Below are 21,184 nucleotides of genomic sequence, written 5' to 3' on the forward strand. Positions count from 1 at the left end.
TGAAAAATGTACACACGAGTAGTGGAGAGTTAATTGTATTTAGTTATTTCTGACTATAGGAAAAAAATAGCTTTTAAAATTTTAATTGATTTTCTTGTGTGACAAATCACTTTAAAAGAATGCCTTAAAAATACTTATTTTATTTTTTTTTGTTTTTTGTTTTTGCGGTACGCGGGCCTCTCACTGTTGTGGCCTCTCCCGTTGCGGAGCACAGGCTCAGGACGCGCAGACTCGGCGGCCATGGCTCACGGGCCCAGCCGCTCCGCGGCATTGGGATCTTCTTGGACCGGGGCACGAACCCGTGTCCCCTGCATCGGCAGGCGGACTGTCAACCACTGCGCCACCAGGGAAGCCCCAAAAATACTTATTTTAAATTAAATTACTAAGTGTGATGGAATTTGGTTTGTGAAGTTTTATCTTTTTTTTTTTTTTTTTTGCGATACGCGGGCCTTTCACTGCTGTGGCCTCTCCCGTTGCGGAGCACAGGCTCCGGACGCGCAGGCTCAGGGGCCATGGCTCACAGGCCCAGGCGCTCCGCGGCACGCGGGATCTTCCCGGACCGGGGCACGAACCCGCGTCCCCTGCATCGGCAGGCGGACTCTCAACCGCTGCGCCACCGGGGAAGCCCGTGAAGTTTTATCTTTTGAGACAGACCAAAATTTACAACTGTTCATGATATTTGAAAAAAGTTTACTCTCTGAAGAAAAGTCAGATTTTATGGGCAGGGCTTCCCCGGTGGCGCAGCGGTTGAGAGTCCGCCTGCCGATGCAGGGGACGCGGGTTCGTGCCCCGGTCCGGGAAGATCCCGCGTGCCGCGGAGCGCCTGGGCCTGTGAGCCATGGCCCCTGAGCCTGCGCGTCCGGAGCCTGTGCTCCGCAACGGGAGAGGCCACAGCAGTGAAAGGCCCGCGTATCGCAAAAAAAAAAAAAAATTTTATGGGCAGCTCTGGAAACTCCCCTTTGACTTAAGAAGATAAATATACGCCTGTGATAATGTCATCTTTGTGCAAACCAACGCACTGCAAGAATATTGGAAAGTATTTAATATGCTGTCATAAGACATTTAAAAAGTAAGATTTGTGAAAGAAAAGCAGATCTGTGGGATTAAAGGTATTTTGTTGCAAACCTAGACTTTTTTTAATATGTATATATAAAGTATAATTCTTAAAGTTTTAGACCTTTTCTCATTAGGAATTTTATTATTACAAAAAGGTTTTTAAAAGGTCTTATTTTTAATCATTTAAATTATTCTAAAAAGTTGTTTTTTAATAATTTCTCACTCTAATTTGGATCTGAAATAGAATGAATACCATTTTTGAATTTTCAATGCCATTCCACATTTGGTTTCACATTTAGTGAATTTAGTCATAATATTCCCAAACCTAGTAGGATACAGTTTCTATGGTTATCAGACCCTTTGTAGAGTGACAAAGATTGGAATTCTGATTCTCTTGAGTCAAATTTTGGCCTTTGACTCTGTCCCCTTTTCACACTCCTTGCTAAGCTTAGGCTGTTGCTATGCTTGAGGGCTTGTCAGCTAGAAGGTTCCTATGGTAACAGGAATGGAAATTTCAAAGAAGAAAGAGAATGAGAGCACAAAGGCTTGGTTGATTTGAATCTGAACAAAGAATAGAAGGTTCCATGTCTTGTACCTTCGTTGAAGAAAGCAGAAATTTAATTTTAGAAAGTTACTTTTCAGTTTGTAAACTTTGTATACCCTGGTCTTAATTTAGTGAATAAAAGTATTACTGCTTAGGGGAGTACTCAGTAAGAATCTTTTAAAAATTTAATCAGCTAAAGTTCCTTTTTTCTCCTTTATAGAGCTTTGATAGTATTCCTTATCTTAACATATTCTCAACTTTGCAGTATTCAGCCTAGCTCATTTAATTTTGATTTTGCTGAGGTTAAAAATTGTTAGGGTTAAAATCAAGGCAGTTTGCTTATTTGAAAAATATTAATTTTTTTTGTTTTTACGTAACAGCTTTATTGAGGTATAATTTGTGTACAATAAATTGCACCCATTTAAAGTGTTCAATTTGATGAGTTTTGACAGATGTATACATCCATGAAACCATCACCACTATCAAGATATAAAACATTTCCATCACCTCAAAAGCTTCCTTGTGTCCCTTTGTAGTCCACCTCCCTGAGTTGGCTCCCTGTTCCAAGCAACCACTGATCTGCTTTCTGTCATCATGGATTAGTTTTCATTTTCTGAGTTTTATATAAATGTAATTAATATAGTATCTACTTTCTTATGTCTGGTTTCTTTCAGCCAGCATAGTGATTTAGAGATTCATGTATGTTTTGTTTTGCTTTTTAAAAACATCATTCCAATTGACAATTGACTTTCTCACTTGGGAGTTGAGAATGGGAAATCAGCAGAGTTCCTCATGCCCATCAGATAGGCCTTCTGCAGCTCTATTAATTTGCAACTCTTTCCTAATCTTTTAAAATGTCTTTTACTGGGTTCTGTACTTTTTTTTTTTTTTTTTTTTTTTGCGGTATGCGGGCCTCTCACTGTTGTGGCCTCTCCCCTTGCGGAGCACAGGCTCCGGACGCGCAGGCTCAGCGGCCGTGGCTCACGGGCCCAGCCACTCCGCGGCATGTGGGATCTTCCCGGACCGGGGCACGAACCCGTGTCCTCTGCATCGGCAGGCAGACTCTCAACCACTGCGCCACCAGGGGAACCCTGTACTCTATTTTTAAATTTAATTTAATCTTTAAAAATTTTTTTAAAATTTTGGCTGCATTGGGTCTTTGTTGCTGCATGCGGGCTTCCTTTAGTTGCGGTGAGCGGGGGCTACTCTTCTTTGTGGTGCACGGGCTTTTCATTGCGGTGGCTTCTCTTTGTTGCAGAGCACGGGCTCTAGGCGCGCGGGCTTCAGTAGTTGTGGCACTGAGGCTCCGTAGTTGTGGCTTGTGGGCTCTAGAGCACAGGCTCAGTGGCACACGGGCTTAGTTGCTCCACGGCATGTGGGATCTTCCCGGACTAGGGCTCGAACCCGTGTCCCCTGCATTGGCAGACGGATTCTTAACCACTGCACCACCAACGAAGTCCCTATTCTTATTTGTATGTAATAAGACCATTTTACAGAGGAAAAACATGAAATTTACAGAGGTTACATAGAACACATTGGTTAAGCTCAAGGCCTCTGGATAAGAATGCAGAGGTTTAACTCTTGGGGCTGTCTTTGTAGTTATGTGATCTTGGGCAAGCTACTTAACTTTCTGTGTCTCATTGTTTTTCACGTGTATTATAAAATGGGATGACTAATGATAGTACCTACCTTATGGGATTGTTGAGAAGATTAAAAAAGATGTGTGAGGCACTTACAACACTGCCTAGTCTATAGTAAGTGTCAGTAAATGCTAGCTGAGATACAGCACAAGGTACTTATAGCTAACAAGTGGCAGAAGCATAAACTTATAGCTTTAGACTCAGTGCAAGCAGCACAAAATAGTCACTCAAGTCAATTTTATAATTCATGATGGGACTCACAAATGAAGGTTTTACTAACATAGTAACATCACGATATTGGATTAGTTGGTATTGTATGCATTGCTGAGGACCACGCAAGCTTGAGACTCACTTAAGGCATACATATGCATATATGTGTGATGTATGTAGATACATCAAAATAGTGCAGAGAGATTCTTTGTACTGTACCTAGTTTTCCCCCAGTCTTCCTGTCTTATATAACTATTATGCAGTATCAAAACCTGGAAGTTAACATTGGTACAATCTATAGCCCTTATCATATTTCACCAGTTTTTACATGTAGTCATTTTTGTGTCTGTGAATGCACATGTACATGTGTGTATATTGTCTTTGCAGTTCTATCACACGTATAAATTTGTGTAGCCATCACTTTGGTTAAGATACAGAACTGTTTTAGTGCCACCGAGGAACTCCCTTGTGCTTCCTTTCTCCCTCCCCCCTTTCCTATTTCCAAGTAACCACTAATTTGTTCTCTAGCCCTATAATTTTGTCAGTTCAAGAATTTATATAAATAGAATCATACAGTATATATAATCTTTTGAGATTGGCTTTTTTTAATTTAGCATAATACCCTTGAGATCCATCCAAGTTGTTGCATGTATCAGTAGTCATTGTTTTCAATTGCTTAGTAGTATTCCATTATATAGATGTTACGCAATTTGTTTAATCATCCATTGACAGATACTGAGTTTTTTCCAGCTCTTTGCTATTACAAATAAAGCTGTTATGAACATTCCTGTACAGGTTTTTGTGCAGACGTAAGTTTTCCTTTTGGGGGGATAAATGCCCAGGAGTGTGATTGCTGGATCGTATGATAAGCATATGTTTGGATTTTTAAGAAACTGCTCAGCTATTTTCCATAGCAGGTGTACCATTGTACATTCCCACCAGCAATGTATGAGAGATCTACTGTCTCAGCATTCTTACCACCATTTACTATTTTCACTATTTTTTATTCAGCTTTTATAATATGATGTGGTATTTCATGTGGTTTTAATTTGTATTTCCCTCATGTCTAATGATATTGAACATCTTTCCATATGCCATTCATATATTCTCTTTGATAAAGTGTTCATGTCTTTAGTTCATTTTTCAATTGATTTGTTTTTTACTTTTGAGTTTTGAGAGTTCTTTATAAATTCTAGATACAAATCCTTTGTTTGATATGTGGTTTGTAAATAGTTTTATCCTGGTCTATAGCTTGCCTTTTCATCCTTTTAACAAGGTCTTTAGGAAAACAGAAGTCTTAAATTTTAATGAAGTTCTATTTACCAATTTCTTTTCCCTCTTATGGACTGTGATTTTGGTGTCATTTCTAAGAACTCTTCAGCCTGGGTCTGGAAGATTCTCTCTCTCTTAAGTTTTATAGCTTTATGTCTTACGTTTAAATCCGTGATCAATTTTGAGTTAATTTGTGTAAAGTAAGTTTCATTTTTTTGGCTGTGAATATCCACTAGCTTTAGCACTATTTGTTGAACAGACTATCTATCCTTCCACCATTGAATTGCTTTTGCTTCTTTGTGAAAAATGAGTTGGTTATTCTTGTGTGGATTTATATCTGTGTTCTCTATTCTGTCCTGTTTTATCTTTATGTCTATTTTACCACCGATACCACAGTGTCTTGATTACTGTTAGACATATAGTAAGTCTTAAAATTGGAGAGCATGATTTTTCCCACTTGCTTTTTCAAAATTGTTTCAGTTATTCTACTTCTTTTGTTTTTTAAATATAAATTTTAGAATAAGCTTGTCTTTAGCTACTAAAAGCATGCTGACTTTTGACAGAAATTTCATTAAGTCTAAGGACCATTTGGGGGAAGATTGACACCCTTACATGTTGAGTCTCCAGTCCATGAACAGTGTTGTTATGGATTGACTTGAGTCCCCCTAATAAGCCCTAACCCCCAGTACCTCAGAATGTGACCTTGTTTGGAAATAGCGTCTGGAGTAGTGGAGTACTGAGGTACTTCTACTCCAGTATGACTGGTGTCCTTATAAAAGGGAATTTTGGACACAGGCACACATAGAGGGAAGATATGTGAAGAGGCACAGGGGGAATGCTGTGTGAAGATCGGATTTATGCTGCCACAAGCCAAGGAACTACTAGAAGCTAGGAGAGATACCTGGAACAGATCCTTCCCTAGCACCTTTAGAGGGAGCATGGCTCTGCCAACACCTTGATCTCAGACTTTTAGCTTCCAGAAATGTGAGACAATGAATTTCTGTTGTTTAAGCCACACAGTTTGTGGGACTTTGTTGCAGCAGCCCTAGCAAACCAGTATAACTGTGTATCTGTCCATGATTGATTTCATCAGCATTTTATAGTTTTCAGCATACAAGCCCTATACATGTCTTGTTGGACATTTACCCAAGTGTTTCTTTTTTTAAAAATAAATGTGATTATAAATATATTGTTTTAACTTAGTTTCTACATGCTCATTATATATAAAAATGCAATTGTATATAGAAATACAATTTTTTGGTATGTTTTTCTTGTATTCTGCAACCTTGTTGAACTTATTAATTCTAGGACGAATACATTTTTTCTTTTTTTTTTAAACTAATTTAAAAGTGTTTTTTGAGATTCCTTGAGATATTCTATGTAGATAGTAATGTCATCTGCAAATAGGGACATTTTTCTTTTTCCAATCTCTACACTTTTTATTTCCTTTTCTTGTTGTTTTTTTTAATATAAATTTATTTATTTATTTATTTTTGGCTGTGTTGGGTCTTCGTTTCTGTGCGAGGGCTTTCTCTAGTTGTGGCAAGCGGGGCCAGTCTTCATCGCGGTGCGCGGGCCTCTGACTATCGCGGCCTCTCTTGTTGAGGAGCACAGGCTCCAGACGCGCAGGCTCAGTAGTTGTGGCTCACGGGCCTAGTTGGGCCTAGTTGCTCCGTGGCATGTGGGATCTTCCCAGACCAGGGCTCGAACCCATGTCCCCAGCATTAGCAGGCAGACTCTCAACCACTGTGCCACCAGGGAAGCCCCTCCTTTTCTTGTTTTATTGTGCTGATAGGACTTCCAGTACTATGCTGAGTAAGAGTGGTGAGAGCAGGCATTCTTCCCTTGTTTCCAATCTTAAAGGTAGGAATCCAGTGTTTCACCACAAAGTATGATGTTAACTGTAGGGTTTTTGTATATGTACTTTATCAAGTTGAGGCAGTTACTTTCTGTATGTACTTTGCTGGAAACTTTTGAAAATCATGAATGCTTTTTCTGCATCATTTGGTATGATCATGTGATTTTTTTCTTTGTTATTAGCCTGTTGATTTGGTAGATTACATTGATTGATTTTTGAATATGGAACCAGCTTTAGATTTCTGGAACAAACCCTACTAGGTTGTGGTATATAATGCTTTTAATATATTTTTGGACTTGATTTGCTACTATTTTGTTAAGGATTTCTGCATTTTGTTCACTGGGGGTATTGGTCTGTAGTTTTCTTCCTTTGTATTATCTTTGGCTTTAATATTAAGTAATCCTAACTTCATAGAATTTGTTGGGATTAGTTCTCTGCTATTTTCTGGAAGATTGTGTAGAATTGGTATTCTTTTAAAATTGTTAGTTAGATTTTACCAGTGAAACCATCTGGCCTGGATATCTTTTTTAGGAGGTTTTAAAATACAGATTCAATTTCTTGAATAGTTAGAAGACTATTCAGATTATCAGTTTCATCTTGGGTGAGTTTTGGTAGTCTGGCTTCTGAGGAATTGGTCCACTTCATCTAGTTTACGTGCATAGAGTTGTTTGTAATATTCCTTATTGTATTTTTAATGTCGGCAGTCTCTAGTGATATCCTCTTTCATTCTTGATATTGGTAAGTTGTGTTCCTTTCTCTCATTCTTTTTTTAATCATTGTTACTAGAAGCCTATCAATTTTACAGATATTTTCAAAGAACCAGCTCTTGGGTTGAGTGATTTTTTTTTTTTTTTCCCCTATTGCCCTTCTTTGTTTTCAGTGTCATTGATTTCTATTATTATTTCCTTCCCTTTGCTTTTGGTTTATTTTGCTCTTTTTGGTTATTATGAATAATGCTACTCTGATATGAACATTCATATGCAAATTTTTGCTTGAACATGATTTTAAATTATTTTGGATATATTCCTAGGAGTGGAATTGCTGGATCATGTGGTAATTTTATGTTTAACTTCTTGAGGAGTCACCAAACTGTTTTCTCTAGTGGTTGCCTTATTTTACATTCCCATCAGCAAATGTATGGGGGTTCTGATTTCTTACCAACACTTGGTATTTTCTGTTTTTTAGATGGGGTTGTGGGTGTGATGTTGTATCTCATTGTGGTTTTGATTTGCGTTTCCTAATGACTAATGACATTGATCATCTTTTGATGTGCTTATTTGGTCATTGCATGACTCCTTTGGAGAAATGTTTGTTCAGGTGTTTTTGCCCATCTAAAAAATTGGGGTTTTTTTTTGTTGAGTTACAGGAATTCTTTATGTATTCTGGACACTAGACCCTTATCAGATATATGATTTGCAAATATTTTTCACTGTGTGGATTGTCTTGTTCACTCTCCTTCTGATAGTGTCCTTTAATACACAAGAGCTTTTACTTTTGATGAAGTCCAATTTATTTTTTCTTTTGTGCTTGTGTTTTTGGTGTTTAAGAAACCATTGACAAATCCAAGGTCATGAAGATTTACCCTTATGCTTTCTTCTACAGGTTTCATAGATTTTGCTCTTACATTTAGGCCTTTGATCCATTTTGAGTTAATTTGGATGTGATGTGAGGCAATCAGCCAATTTTATTCTTATGCATGTGAATACTCAGTTGTCTCAGCACCATTTGTTGAAGAGACTATTGGTACCTTTAGGTACCAGGTGGTCTTGGTACCTTTGTGAAAATTAATTGACACACATGTGAAGGTTTATTTCTGTATTCCCAGTTGTATTCCATTGGTCTGTATGTCTAGCATTATGCTGGTACCATACTGTTTTGGTTACTATATCTTTGTAATAAGTTTTAAAGTGGGAACGTTTTGTTCTTTATTTTCAAGGTTGTTTTGACTGTTCGGAGTTTCTTGCATTCCGTATGAATTTCAGGATCCGCTTCTCCATTTTGGCAAAAAAAGGCCATTGGGAGTTTTGAAGGGACTACATTGAATCTGTAGATCAGTTTATGGAGTATTGCCATTTTAACAACATTAAGTCTTCCAATCCATGAATATGGGAAGTTTTTATGTTTATTAGGTCTTCTTTGATTTCTTTCAACAGTATTTTGTAGTTTTCTGTTTTGCATCACATTGGTTAAATTTATTCCTAAGTACTTATTCTTTTTAATGCTCTTATAAATGGAATTGTTTTTTAATTTCCTCTTCTTTTGGCTTTTTTTGAAGTTTATTTTTAATGTATTTACTACAGTTATATTTCTATCAACTGTAGAAATACAGTTGATTTTTTTTTCTATATTGACTTTGTATCCAGTGACTCTAAATTTATTTATTTGATGGTTTATAGATTACTTTAGATTTTCTTTGTAACAACCATGTTTTGTTAGTCTGGTTCAATTAGGAGACAGAACCACTCAGTGATTTAAACAAGAGAAGTGTAATATGAATAATTAATAAACTATTAAAGAAGAATAATTATAAAATATATAGAGAGCTCTACAGTGTTCTCTAGGGCTGAGGGACAATCTTAGAAGGGGCCCCCACCCCAAGGCTAAGACCTTAGTTGTACAGGATATAGTTACAGCTCACTAGGTAGCAGAGAACATCACAGGGTTGCTTGGGCCAGAGCTGGTCCACAGTTACCAGGCAAGCAGGACGCAACCCTTCAGGGCATAGGCAACTATTGGGTAAATAGAGAGAGTCAGGGCACTGCTGCAGGCAGGAGGCCTTGAGCCTACAGTGTCTATTTTGGGAGGGCTACAGGAAGGTGTTTACTAGGCTGGGCTGGGACTGTGAGGTTGATGAAGGATCATTCTAGGCACATGGGCATAGATTTCCTCACATTTACACTGCTGACTATGCAGCAGCCCCAACCAACAAGAGAAGCCCCCTTCATCCTGCAGTATTTCTCCAACACTCTATTGAGACAGTTTAAAATCATGTTCAATGTAAAGAAGAAATGATGAAAGGAATCCCATCCATTATCACAGAGCATGTGTTGAAGGGTGAGTTTGGAACAGAGATACAAATTTGGTAACTGGAGCACATGTCATCTGTGTATAATGACAGTTTCTTTCCAGTTCATATAACTTTTATTTCTTCTTTCTTTCTTTCTTTTTTTTTTTCCCTGACAAAGCAAGAGACTTTATTAGGAAGGGGCTCCTGGGTGGAGAACAGCAGGGTAAGGGAACCCAGGAGAACTGCTCTCTGTATTTCTTTCCTTCTAATCCTTTACCTTTTATTTCTTCTTGATGCTCTAGCGAGGACTTCCAATACAGTGTTTAATAGGTGATAACAGGTACTTTTGCCTCATCTTTGATCTCAGGGGACACTTTCAGTCATTTACTACAAGGTATGAGGTTTGCTATGGTTTGATGTATATGCTTTCTATAGGATTGAGGAAATTCCCTTCTTAGTCTGTTAAGAGTTTTCATAATAAATGGGTGTTGGATTTCATCAAATGCTTTTATTGCCTCTGTTGAATAGATTGTGTGATTTCCTGCCCTTTTTCTGTGAATGCCATTAATTGCATTAACTGATTTTTCAAATGTTAACCAGCATTGTATCCTTGGAACAAAACTTTATTTGGTGTGATATATTATTCTTTTTTATATTGTTCTGGATTAATTTACTAATTTGGGATATGATTTTTACATCTATGGTCATGAAATGTGATTTTCCTTTCTTATATAGTCCCTGTTGGGTTTTGTTATAAAAATTATGCTGGTTTTGTGAGATGTGAGGTGAGCTGAGAAAGTTTCCTTTTTTGGGTAAGAGTTTGTTATATGATTGCTGTAACTTTTTCCTTAAACATTTGATAAATTTTTTCTAGTGAAACCATCTTGGCTTGGAGTTTTTTTGGGGGGATAGTTTCTAATTGTGGCTTAAATTTCTTCATAAATGTTGATAGAAAACTAGATTTTATATTTCTTCTTTTATGATTTTTGGTAAATTGTGATCTTTTTCCAAGGAATTAGTTCATGTCATCCTAACATGTCGAATTTATTATTTATAGTATCCTCATTATATTTGTAGTAATTTTCTGTCCTTCATTCCTGATACTGGTAATTTGTGGGTTTTTTCCTCTTTTACTAATTATTGCCTTTTTTCTACTTTCTCTAGGTTTGATTGGCCATTCTTTTTCCAGCTTCTTGAGATGGAGCTTACCATTGGTTGTTTTTCAGGCTTTCTTATTTTCTGACATATGCATATCAGGTTATAAATTTCCTCTGAGTATAGCTTTTGCTGACATTTTACTTATTGTCTTTACTACTTAATTCTAAATGTAGATTATACATACATATAAACATTAAAATGTAATATATATAATTATATACAATTTAAATTTCAATTATGATTTCCTTTGTTGATTATGGGTTATTTAGAAGTTTTTTTGTCTAATTTCCAAACAGCCAAACAGTTGGGTATTTTCTAGGGTTCTTTTTGTAATTGATATCTACCTTAATTCCATTTTAGTCATAGAACAGTCTGAATGGTTTTAGTACTAAGAAGTTTTTTGTGGCTTATTTTAGGACTTACAATATGGCCAGTTTTGGTAAAGATTCCATGTGTATGTTAAATAGGTTCCACTCATTGTTGGGTGCCATGATTATAAATATGTTGTTTAGGTCAAGTTTCTAATTGACTTGTTCAGATTTTCTGTATTCTCATAGAATTTTTGTCTCACTCTTCTTATTGAGAGAAGTGTATCAAACTCACTCTGATTGTGGATTTGTGTATGTCCCATTTTACTTCTGTTTTTTATTAAAATAATTTAAAGCTGTGTTAAGTGGTACATATATGTTTAGATTTACTTTTTAGTCATGGTGAATTGATTCTTTTATTTTGTCTTTAAGAAATGACCTTCTTTATCTCTGGGAACACTCCTTGTCATAAAGTATAGTCTTGTTTTTGGTTGGTTCTTTCATTGTTTATTGTTTGCCGTCTTTTTAGTTTTAACCTATCTCTATCCTTATATTGAAAAACGTGTCTTTGTAAACGGCATAGGGTTTTTTTTTGTTTTGTTTTGATTTTATTTGTACCTAGTCCAACAACTTTACTCTTTTACATAGTCTTTAGGCCATTTATATATAATGCAATTAGTGATGTACTTGGGTTAATATCTACTATCTTATTACTTAATTTCAATTTTTCCAAACTGTTTTGTATTCTTTTTTCTCTGCTGTCTTGACTTCTTTTGTATTGTTCTATTTCTCTCTTTATTACCTTGTTAGTTGTGCATTCTTTTATTGCTTACCCTAGAAATTATATGTACCCTTGACTTATAGTATTATAGTAAAAATAATAACTTCGATCATTCTCCCATTAGTCTTCCTCTGACCCCCATCTTTATCATTTTATTATTACACATATTAATTTACATGTATTTTGTATGTATTTTAAGACATTTTCATTTGTTTATTTTTTAAACTTTTCATATTTTTGTCTCTGCATTGGGTTTTTAAAAAATTTATTTTATTTATTTATTTATTTTTGGCTGCGTTGGGTCTTTGTTGCTGCATGCGGGCTTTTTCTAGTTGCAGTGAGCAGGGACCATTCTTCATTGCGGTGCACAGACTTCTCATTGCAGTGCGTGGGCTTCTCATTGCAGTGGCTTCTCTTGTTGCAGAGCATGATCTCTAGGCTCACAGGCTTCAGTAGTTGTGGCTTGCAGACTCCAGAGCGCAGGCTCAGCAGTTGTGGTGCATGGGCTTAGTTGCTCCGCAGCATGTGGGATCTTCCTGGACCAGGGCTCGAACCCATGTCCCCTACATTGGCAGGCGGATTCTTAACTACTGTGCCACCAGGGAAGCCCCCATTATTGTTTGTTTATACAGAGAATATTTATATTTTCCCACATATTCACCTCTTTTGTTGCTTTTAATTCCTTTTGAATTTTCATCTTAGATTATTTTTCTTTTGTCTTCTAGTGCAGGTTTGCTAGTGACTAGTTTTCTCAGTTTTTTATCTGTCTGAAGATGTCTTTACTTTGCCTTCACTTATAAAGGGTATTTTTGCTGGCCATAGAGTTATGGTGAGCAGTTGTTTTCTCTCAGCTCTTTAAGTAGTCATTCTGTTGTTTTATAGTATTCGAAAGTCCAACAACAGTTGTTCTGTTGAAGGTAAGGTGTCTTTTTTCCCACTGGCTGCTTTTAAGATGTTTTTCTTTGGTTTTCAGCAATTTAAATGAGATATGCTTAGGTGTCTTTTTTTAATTATATTTATTCTTCTGGGGATTTGCAGAACTTTTTGAATCTGTGGGTTGTTGTCTTTAATCAGTTTTGACAAATCCTTGGCCATCATCTTTTAATATATTGCCTCTGCTCATTCCCTCTTTCCTCTTTTGAGGTTTCAGTTATGCATATTTTAGATTTTTTTCATGTGTTTTACATGTCTGTTATGCTCTTTTCTGTATTTTTCAGTATTTTTTGATCTGTGTGCTTCTGTTTGGATATTTCCTATTGCCTTGTTTTCCATTCTTCCAGTTCTATCTTCTGACATATCTAATAAGTTCTTAATTTCAGCATTTATGTATTGCACTTATAGAATTTCTCTTTGGTTCCTCTTATGATAGATTCCAATTTTCTGGAATTCTTCATCTTTTATTTTCTTGAACATATTTCTTATATACAGTCTTGTCTACTAAGTCCAATAGCTGGGATTACCAAAACACTGTAATTTTTTCTTTTGTTTTTCAGTCATATGGTCCTGTCTCTTGGAATGCCTAGTATTTTTTATTGAGTAGTAGACATTACAAAATATTGGTGAGCTTCTACATGATGTTATATTACTACTCCAGAGAAAGCTCACCCTTTCTTCTGCTTAGCAGATAAATGGGGGCTGATCACCTTAATTCAGTGAGGGACTGAGCTGAGTTGAGGCTGGGTTTCATTTTTCATAGGTCTCTGCCTCCCTGTCATTTGCCCCGGCTACTGAAGTGTAGTCACTCAGGGGCTTCCAGCTGAGAGTGTGGTATGTTCATTTCCCACTTCCCCTGGCAAGACTTGAACCTCTAATTCATGTTTCCTCCTACTGATAAAACTTCCAAAATCTCCACTCTGCTTTTCAGAGCTTTCTTCTTAGCTTCCTAGCCTCCTTCCCTGTGTAGCTTCAGAATTTTCAAATATCTTGAAGGGAAAACTGGCTCTTTGTCAGGCCCAATTCTAGGTACTTCCCCTTTTCACCCATCTGTTCCTTTTGTTTCTCATTTTGTCTGTAGTCTTTTTTTTTTAATTGGAGCATAGTTGATTAACAATGTTGTGTTAGTTTCAGGTGTATAGCAAAGTGATTCAGTTATACATATACATGTATTATTTCTAGTCTTGCAAGACTACCAGAGCTCTGCTGGTTTCTTGGTTCTCTAGCACCAGCCTAGGCTTGATTCTCAGCTTCTTGCCTTATACCCAGATTCAACAGATACCTCCTTGGAAAAGTGGCTGCACTTATCAGGCCACCACTCCATGCTTCCAAGCTCTCTAGATTCTTGGTCTGTCTAGTTCTTTTCCTTCACTACTTCTCTAATAGCTTTAAATAGGTATTTTTAAAACTTTCTTTCCTGTATTTTGAAGTTGTTCTTTTTTTTTTTTTTTTTTTTGCTGTACACGGGCCTCTCACTGCCGTGGCCTCTCCCGCTGCGGAGCACAGGCTCCCAGCGGCCATGACTCACGGGCCCAGCCGCTCCGCGGCATGTGGGATCCTCCCGGACCGGGGCACGAACCTGTGTCCCCTGCATCGGCAGGCGGACTCTCAACCACTGCGCCACCAGGGAAGCCCTGAAGTTGTTCTTGATGGAAACATTGATTTAACACAAATTACCTCTTCATACTTGGAAGTGATAGTCACATATAGTTTATTGTTATATATCAGTTATCACATCCATTATAGTTAACTTCTTTGACACCAGTTTCTTTAAGAGACTTGGTTTTCTGACTGTGTTGTGTATAGAAGGACTCTGGAAAATGTTTTATATCGATGTAGAAATAAGTTGATTGAGTCTTAATGGAAAGGCCTGGTGGTGAGAACATCTGTTATCAGTTCAAAATCAGCAGTGACTCTGAAACTGTTATATAAACAAGTGGAAAAGATATTTGGTAGTCAAAAGCCTAGGTGCACATTTCTTGGGATAATTGATCTATTCCTATGGTTATAATGATGATTTTAGTATGGTTTTATGTTTGGGGCCACTGTTTTTTCTTTTGTTTCCTTAATATCAGCTTAACATTGTGAGCTCTGTTTACATCATGTGATTTCAGAGTTGAAAGAACTCCCGTTTTTTAAAAAGAATTTTTTTAATGTACAAAGAAAAAGAAAATGTAAGACCAAAGTAAGATCTCTTACCTACCTCCCACCCTCAAAATATGTACTACTGTGTATAACTACTTCTCTTCCTCCCCCACCCTTTCCTTTCACTTCTTGTCCTCTCTCTCCTATTGATACACGTTAATTGAAGAAAATATAGAAATTGAAATACATAAAAAGAAGAAAATTTAAATCTCTTGTAATCCTATCACCAAGCACTAATCACACTTCTGAGCGTTTGACACATATCTTTTGTGGATTTTTCTATGTAAAATGCATCATATTGTTGTTAATGGTTCTCAGCCAGGCCTTTTCATTAATATCACCTGTAACAATTAAAATATGTATAGATTCTGGGATACACCTCATACTTAACCAAATCAGAATCTCCAGGGATAGGGCTAAGAGGGTTTTGTTGAAAAAAACAAACTCCCCTTTAGAAAATTTTAATTGCCTTCAGAAATCTTTTAAAACAGATTTTAAAAAAAAAAGAATATTGCCGTATTATATGTAGAAAACTTTAACTTGTATGCAACTCTTTATCTAATGATTTGATTTTAACTTTCTCCTAGCCATTCCACCCTATGGTGAATTTGGATTGTTCTCGGGATTTCCGGCCATTTCTTTGTGCACTCTACGCTCCTATTTGTATGGAATACGGACGTGTCACACTTCCCTGCCGTAGGCTCTGTCAACGGGCTTACAGTGAGTGTTCGAAGCTCATGGAGATGTTTGGTGTTCCTTGGCCTGAAGATATGGAATGCAGTAGGTGCGAAAATCATAGATTTTCATGGACCATTACTTATGTTGCAGTATATTTAAAATTATTTGTCTTCTAGTTCATCAGTTTTTAAGAACTTTTTTGAAGTGTGTATATTAGTCATAATTGTGAACAGCAGTTTCATGGCCTCAGAGCTTTTCATTTCCTTAGGAATTTGGAAGCACTAAATGAAAAAGGTGGGAAAAGAAAAACGTTCTATGAAGAAATTTTTTAAATAATCAAATTAAGAAAAACATAATCAAGATATTGCTTGTTGATTTCTCTCCCTTACAGATTTTTTCTGGTTATAAAAGTAATGCCATTTATTAAAAAATTAGAAAATATAGAGAATATAATCATTTGTTACCTCATTATTAAATATGTTTAATGATTTTAATGGGACTCAAATATCTTTATGATTTAAATGTGTTAATGACTACAGTAGTCCTGTCAGTTCCATTTTTGTCATGTATTAATATACCCAGACCCAGAAAATGTCAGATACTTTTCAAATCACTTCCAATATATAGATTGTAAGCATTTCCTAAAGGTTTGAGGATATTTACCAGACAGTGTTATAGATTTGTACGAGAGAACATTATTATTAGTAATAACATATACAGTAGTAATACTGTATTTCTTGTATAATAATGTTGTGCCTTTTGTATTCTTAAAGTTTCAAGGATAAAGAATAAGATGAACACTTATGAAACTCTTATTACCTAGCTTTGTCCAGTCTTACTATTTTGCAATGTTTGCTTCAGATTTTCTTTTTTTTTTTGGCTGCGCCACATGACTTTTGGGATCTTAGATCCTCAACCAGGGATTGAACCCAGGGCCCTGTCAGTGAGAGCATCGAGTCCTAACCACTGGACTGCCAGGGAAGTCCCCAGATTTCTTTTTTTAAGAAATAAAACAGTACAGATAGAGTTGAAGTTTCCTTTCTTAGTACCCATCTTGATTGCATTTCCTTCTTTTCTCCCCAGAGATGAGATAATCATTATGTTGAATTTGTTGTTAATCATTCCTATCTTTGTTTTTATACTCTTACTACATATATACATATCCATAAACAACAATAATTTTTTTTTTTTTTTTTTTTTTTTTTTTGTGGTCTGTGGGCCGCTCACTGTTGTGGCCTCTCCCGCTGCGGAGCACAGGCTCCGGACGCGCAGGCTCAGCGGCCATGGCTCACGGGCCCAGCCGCTCCGCGGCATGTGGGATCTTCCCGGACCGGGGCACGAACCGGCGTCCCCCGCATCGGCAGGCGGACTCTCAACCACTGCGCCACCAGGGAAGCCCAACAACATTAATTTTTTTTTACATGTATCTGTGTTTATATCTGTAACTCTGGTTCATTCCTCTTAATTGCTATATAATGGCCAATTGTATTACCATCCTATAGTTATTTAGCCATCTCCTACTGATGATCATTTAAGTTACTTCTAGGTTTCTGCTATTATGGGCAGTGCTGCACAGAACACTTTTTTCTCCTTCATGTTTAAAATTAATTTGTTTATCATATGACAGTAGCCCTTGGAGACAGGTGAAAGGCAGGTGTTGTTACTCTCATTTGACAGATGGAAGAACTTAATAAAACATGTATTTGTTACTTGTAGTCAGTTCACTGGCATTTTGCTTTCTCATATTTGTCTGCTCTATTTCCCACCTATTTAACACACTCTCTTATCTACCCCATCAAACCCTTCATCCACTTTCTCCCCAAAACCTGGTAATATTTATAGTCCCGCTTTCAGAAGTTTGTAGATTTCTTGGTATTTATAACAACAGTTACGAATTACCTGGGCAGGAACCCTATTTTATGTTTTTTGTATCTAACTCCTATTGTTTAGTGGTCTTTTTATTTTAATCAGTTATATACAAGTATAGAAGTGTCATTATGATCTATCTTTATTTGTTTTGATAGGGTTAAATCTGTTTTATGTCCTCAGTATTGCCTGGGATTGTCTAACTCTTAAATCTTAAACTCTGGCAAACAAATCTTTCATAATAACATTTCATTCTTCCACATCTCTCATATCGTTGTTCCTACTGTACCTGTTTTTCAACTTCATGGACACCCCCAGACTTTTGGGTTCCCCCCCCTCCACTTATAGCTCCCTTCTTGATCTTATTTATTTTCTTACTTAGGTTAAACTTTGTGGTCCATCACATAAAGTAATACTTTTGCTAGCAGTTTCAACTCATTCCTTCCACTGTACTTGTTCAGATCTCCAGCTCAACTAATTTCTTACAAATTAATTATGCTGCATATTTAATGATTTAAACCATAGCAACTTTTTTTTTAACTACCACCCAGATTTCTACCATTGTTTTATTATGTTTGCTTTTCATATTTGTCCATCCCTCTATTGATCCATTAATCTACCTTATTCTTTGTGTGTATTTCAAAGTAAAGTAGAGACAACAGTTATTGCCCTCACAAATATTTTATCAGTCTTTCACTAACTAGAATTCAACATTTGTCTACAGTTTTTTCTTTCAGTTTAAAACTTTACAAGGAAATGCACAAATCTAAAGATATCTGAGTTTTGACAAGTGCCTGCACCTGAGTAAGCCAAATCCTCAGAAAGATGTAGAACATCATCATTACCATTACTTCATGCTCTCATGCTCCTTGATGGTCAATCCTTGTCTATACCATCCTCTGGAAGGAACTACTGTTTAACATCCTTCCAAAGTATCAATAATTACTTTGTCTATTCTAGAACTTCATACAAATGGAGTCATACAATATGTACTTGTTGTGTAACTCTTCTTTTGCTCAGGTTGAGATGGCCCTTCTTCGCTCTGTTTTCAAGAGTCATTAATATGTTCTTGTGTTCATCAGTAGTGCTTTTTCTTGCTGAGTAGTCTTCCATTGTATAAATATACTGTATTTTGCTTATTCATTTTCCTATTGATAGACATTTTAAACCATAGCAACTCTATTTGCTCTTTGTCTTTGGTCAGTTTCCAATTTGGTCAACAGGAAAATTTCTGTTCATTCTCCTCAGCACTTATGCCAAATCTATGTCACTCATTTCAAACCCATATTTCACCTTTATTCTGTATTTGACCTGTATTCCCCTCAACCTTAGCCTGTCCTCCTTTCCTGAAAATCCATTAGGCCATTTTGCGTGAACTGTTGTGGTCTGCTACATCTCAGACCAGTCCTTTTCAATTTATTTTCTTGCATCCTCTTCCTCTTTCTGGTGTTTCTTAGAGTTCTGTTCCTGTTTTTTTTGATTCTGCATGCTTTCCCTGGATAATCCCATCTCACTGATTTTAATTCTTATTCATATGCTGATGGATCCTAAATCTAAATCTGTAGCCTTGGCATCTTTCTGCTAAGTTCCAAATCTGCATATCCAGCAGCCACTGGTAACCTGAATTTGTCTCAAATACCTCAATTTTAACATGTCTAAAATTGATTTTACTCCTTGCTCATTTTTTTAATTCCTGGAAGGCATAGTCCTCCTTCATTGACCTAAGCTCCCACATCCAGTCAGTTATAGATTCTGTTGCTTTTATCTAAATAATTTCATAGCTGTCTCATTCTCACTGCCTTATCTGGTTTTAGTTATGGCTCAACTGATATCTCTGCTCTCATTTTTGCCCAGCTCAAGTGTCTTCCACACTCCTTCTAGTCATCTTTCTAATTACTTGGTGAGGGCTATATGAATATATTTATTCAACTATATGATAAATTTATTCAATTTATCATCAATTCAGCAAATATTAATTGGATGTCTTCTGTGTGCTAGACACTATTCTAGATAGTGAAGGTGAGTAGTGAACAAAACGTAGTCTCTGTTCTTATGGAGCTAAAATTCTAGTTGTGGTGGTAGTAGTAGGAGATAAATAAATAGATAATGTCAGATGGTCATGAATGTTAGTAAGAAAGAATAGAGTTAGGTGATAGTGATACAATATGGGGAAGCAGAAGGACTCTATTTTCTATGGAGATGTTGAGGAAGTCCTTTTCAATAAGGAGGCAGTGAGACAGGAATCTGAATGAAATGAGAGAACAGGTTATATAGATATCTAGGGAAGAACAGTCCAGGCAGAAGAAGCAGAGCAACAAGTGCAAAGGCTCTGAAGTGGAAGCATGCTGGTATATTCACAGGACACCAAAGAGGCTGGAGCCAAGTGAGTAAGGGAGAAGGGAAGGAAATAAGATCAGAAAAGGACTGGGGGTGGGTCTTTAGAGCTCTCTTACGGAATTTGGATTTGACTGAGTGAGAAGGGAAGCCATTAGAATTTTGAGCAGAAGAGACATGATCATGAACACAGGAGTGACATGTCTTTAAAGGATCACTCTGGCTCTTGTGTGGAGTTGGAGATAAACTGGAAACCACTCCAGAAGTCCAGGGATGAGGTACTAATGGCTCAGACTGGGTGGCCGCAGTAGATGAAATGGAAAGTGGTCAGATTCTGGAAACATCGCAAAGTAGAATGACAGGAAGTGCTGGTAGGTTGTGAGGTGGATATGAGGGAGAAGGGATTTCAAGGAGGACTGTAAGGTTTTTGGCCTGAGCGACTAGAAGAATGGGATTACCATTTGTGGAAATGGAGAAACTAAGGAGTGGAAATCAAGAGTTTGGTTTTGGGAGGGTTAAAGAGTGCGGGGTGTGTATATGGTGAATTGGCAGTTGGATATACAGATACAGCCATTGATATATTTATATCAATGTTTATACATACATACATACACACACATGCACATATATTTCTGGAATGTGCTTACCTCTCTAAACCTTATCTCCTGTCACAATTCATGCACTCCTCATGCCCCAGCAATGCTAAACACACCCTGTTCAAACCTCCGTGCCTTTGTTCCCGTTTCTTGCTAGAATACTGATTGCCATACTGCCAATACTGGCAAATACTGATTCAGAGATCCTGTGTTGAGGGTCTTGCTCTATGAAGTCTCATAACCTGTTACCCTGAAATAATTAATTCTTCTTTATATCATTTTTATATTTTATATAAGTTTTGATTGCTTCATATATCACACTGCTGTATTTTGTGTTGTGTTTACAAGTTTTTGCCTCCTTTTGGACTCAAGGATAGAGATCCTGGGTTTTGGGGTCTTTTTCTGTTAAAGCCCTGGCATACTGTAGAATTCCAGTAAATGCCTGCATGCAGTAAGTTTCTGTCATTTGGCTTTATAATCCAAGCCCTGTGAAGAAAATGGTTTGTATTAGAAAATAAAAGATTAATCAGCTTCAGTGTAAGGTTATACATATATATGGCAAACTTAATATCAGTGATAGTTTCTTCGAAACTATTTGATGCATATAACTGCTAAATATCTAGTTGGTGGGAGTCTGAAGGCTTAGAAACTGATGCTGGCAAGAAAATTGAAGATGCAGGAAGTTCATGAGAATAGTACTCTCAATAGTGTATGTCTGCAGCACAGCCCTGTTTTTTCTATACTATGGTTATGACGCTTTCTCAAGTCTGGAAAATTGTCAAAATGCAGATTTCTTTG

The 21,184-nt window shown here is 36.8% G+C and overlaps 1 protein-coding gene across 2 annotated transcripts in view; it reads left to right on the forward strand.

The window, feature by feature from the left end:
- FZD3 (frizzled class receptor 3) overlaps positions 1-21,184 on the forward strand; it is a gene marked incomplete at its 3' end in the record, with an annotated part of 92,620 nt that overhangs the window by 15,582 nt on the left and 55,854 nt on the right. The window contains exon 3 of one of the 2 annotated variants that reach the window (XM_082842218.1): positions 15,500-15,696. In XM_082842218.1, coding sequence (XP_082698344.1) covers positions 15,500-15,696 — 197 coding nt within the window. The remainder of the gene's footprint in view (positions 1-15,499; positions 15,697-21,184) is intronic. The other variant, XM_082842219.1, reaches the window with a different exon arrangement.

The sequence above is a fragment of the Leucopleurus acutus genome, assembly GCF_964270905.1.
Source record: "Leucopleurus acutus genome assembly, chromosome: 7".
NCBI lineage: Eukaryota > Metazoa > Chordata > Mammalia > Artiodactyla > Delphinidae > Leucopleurus > Leucopleurus acutus.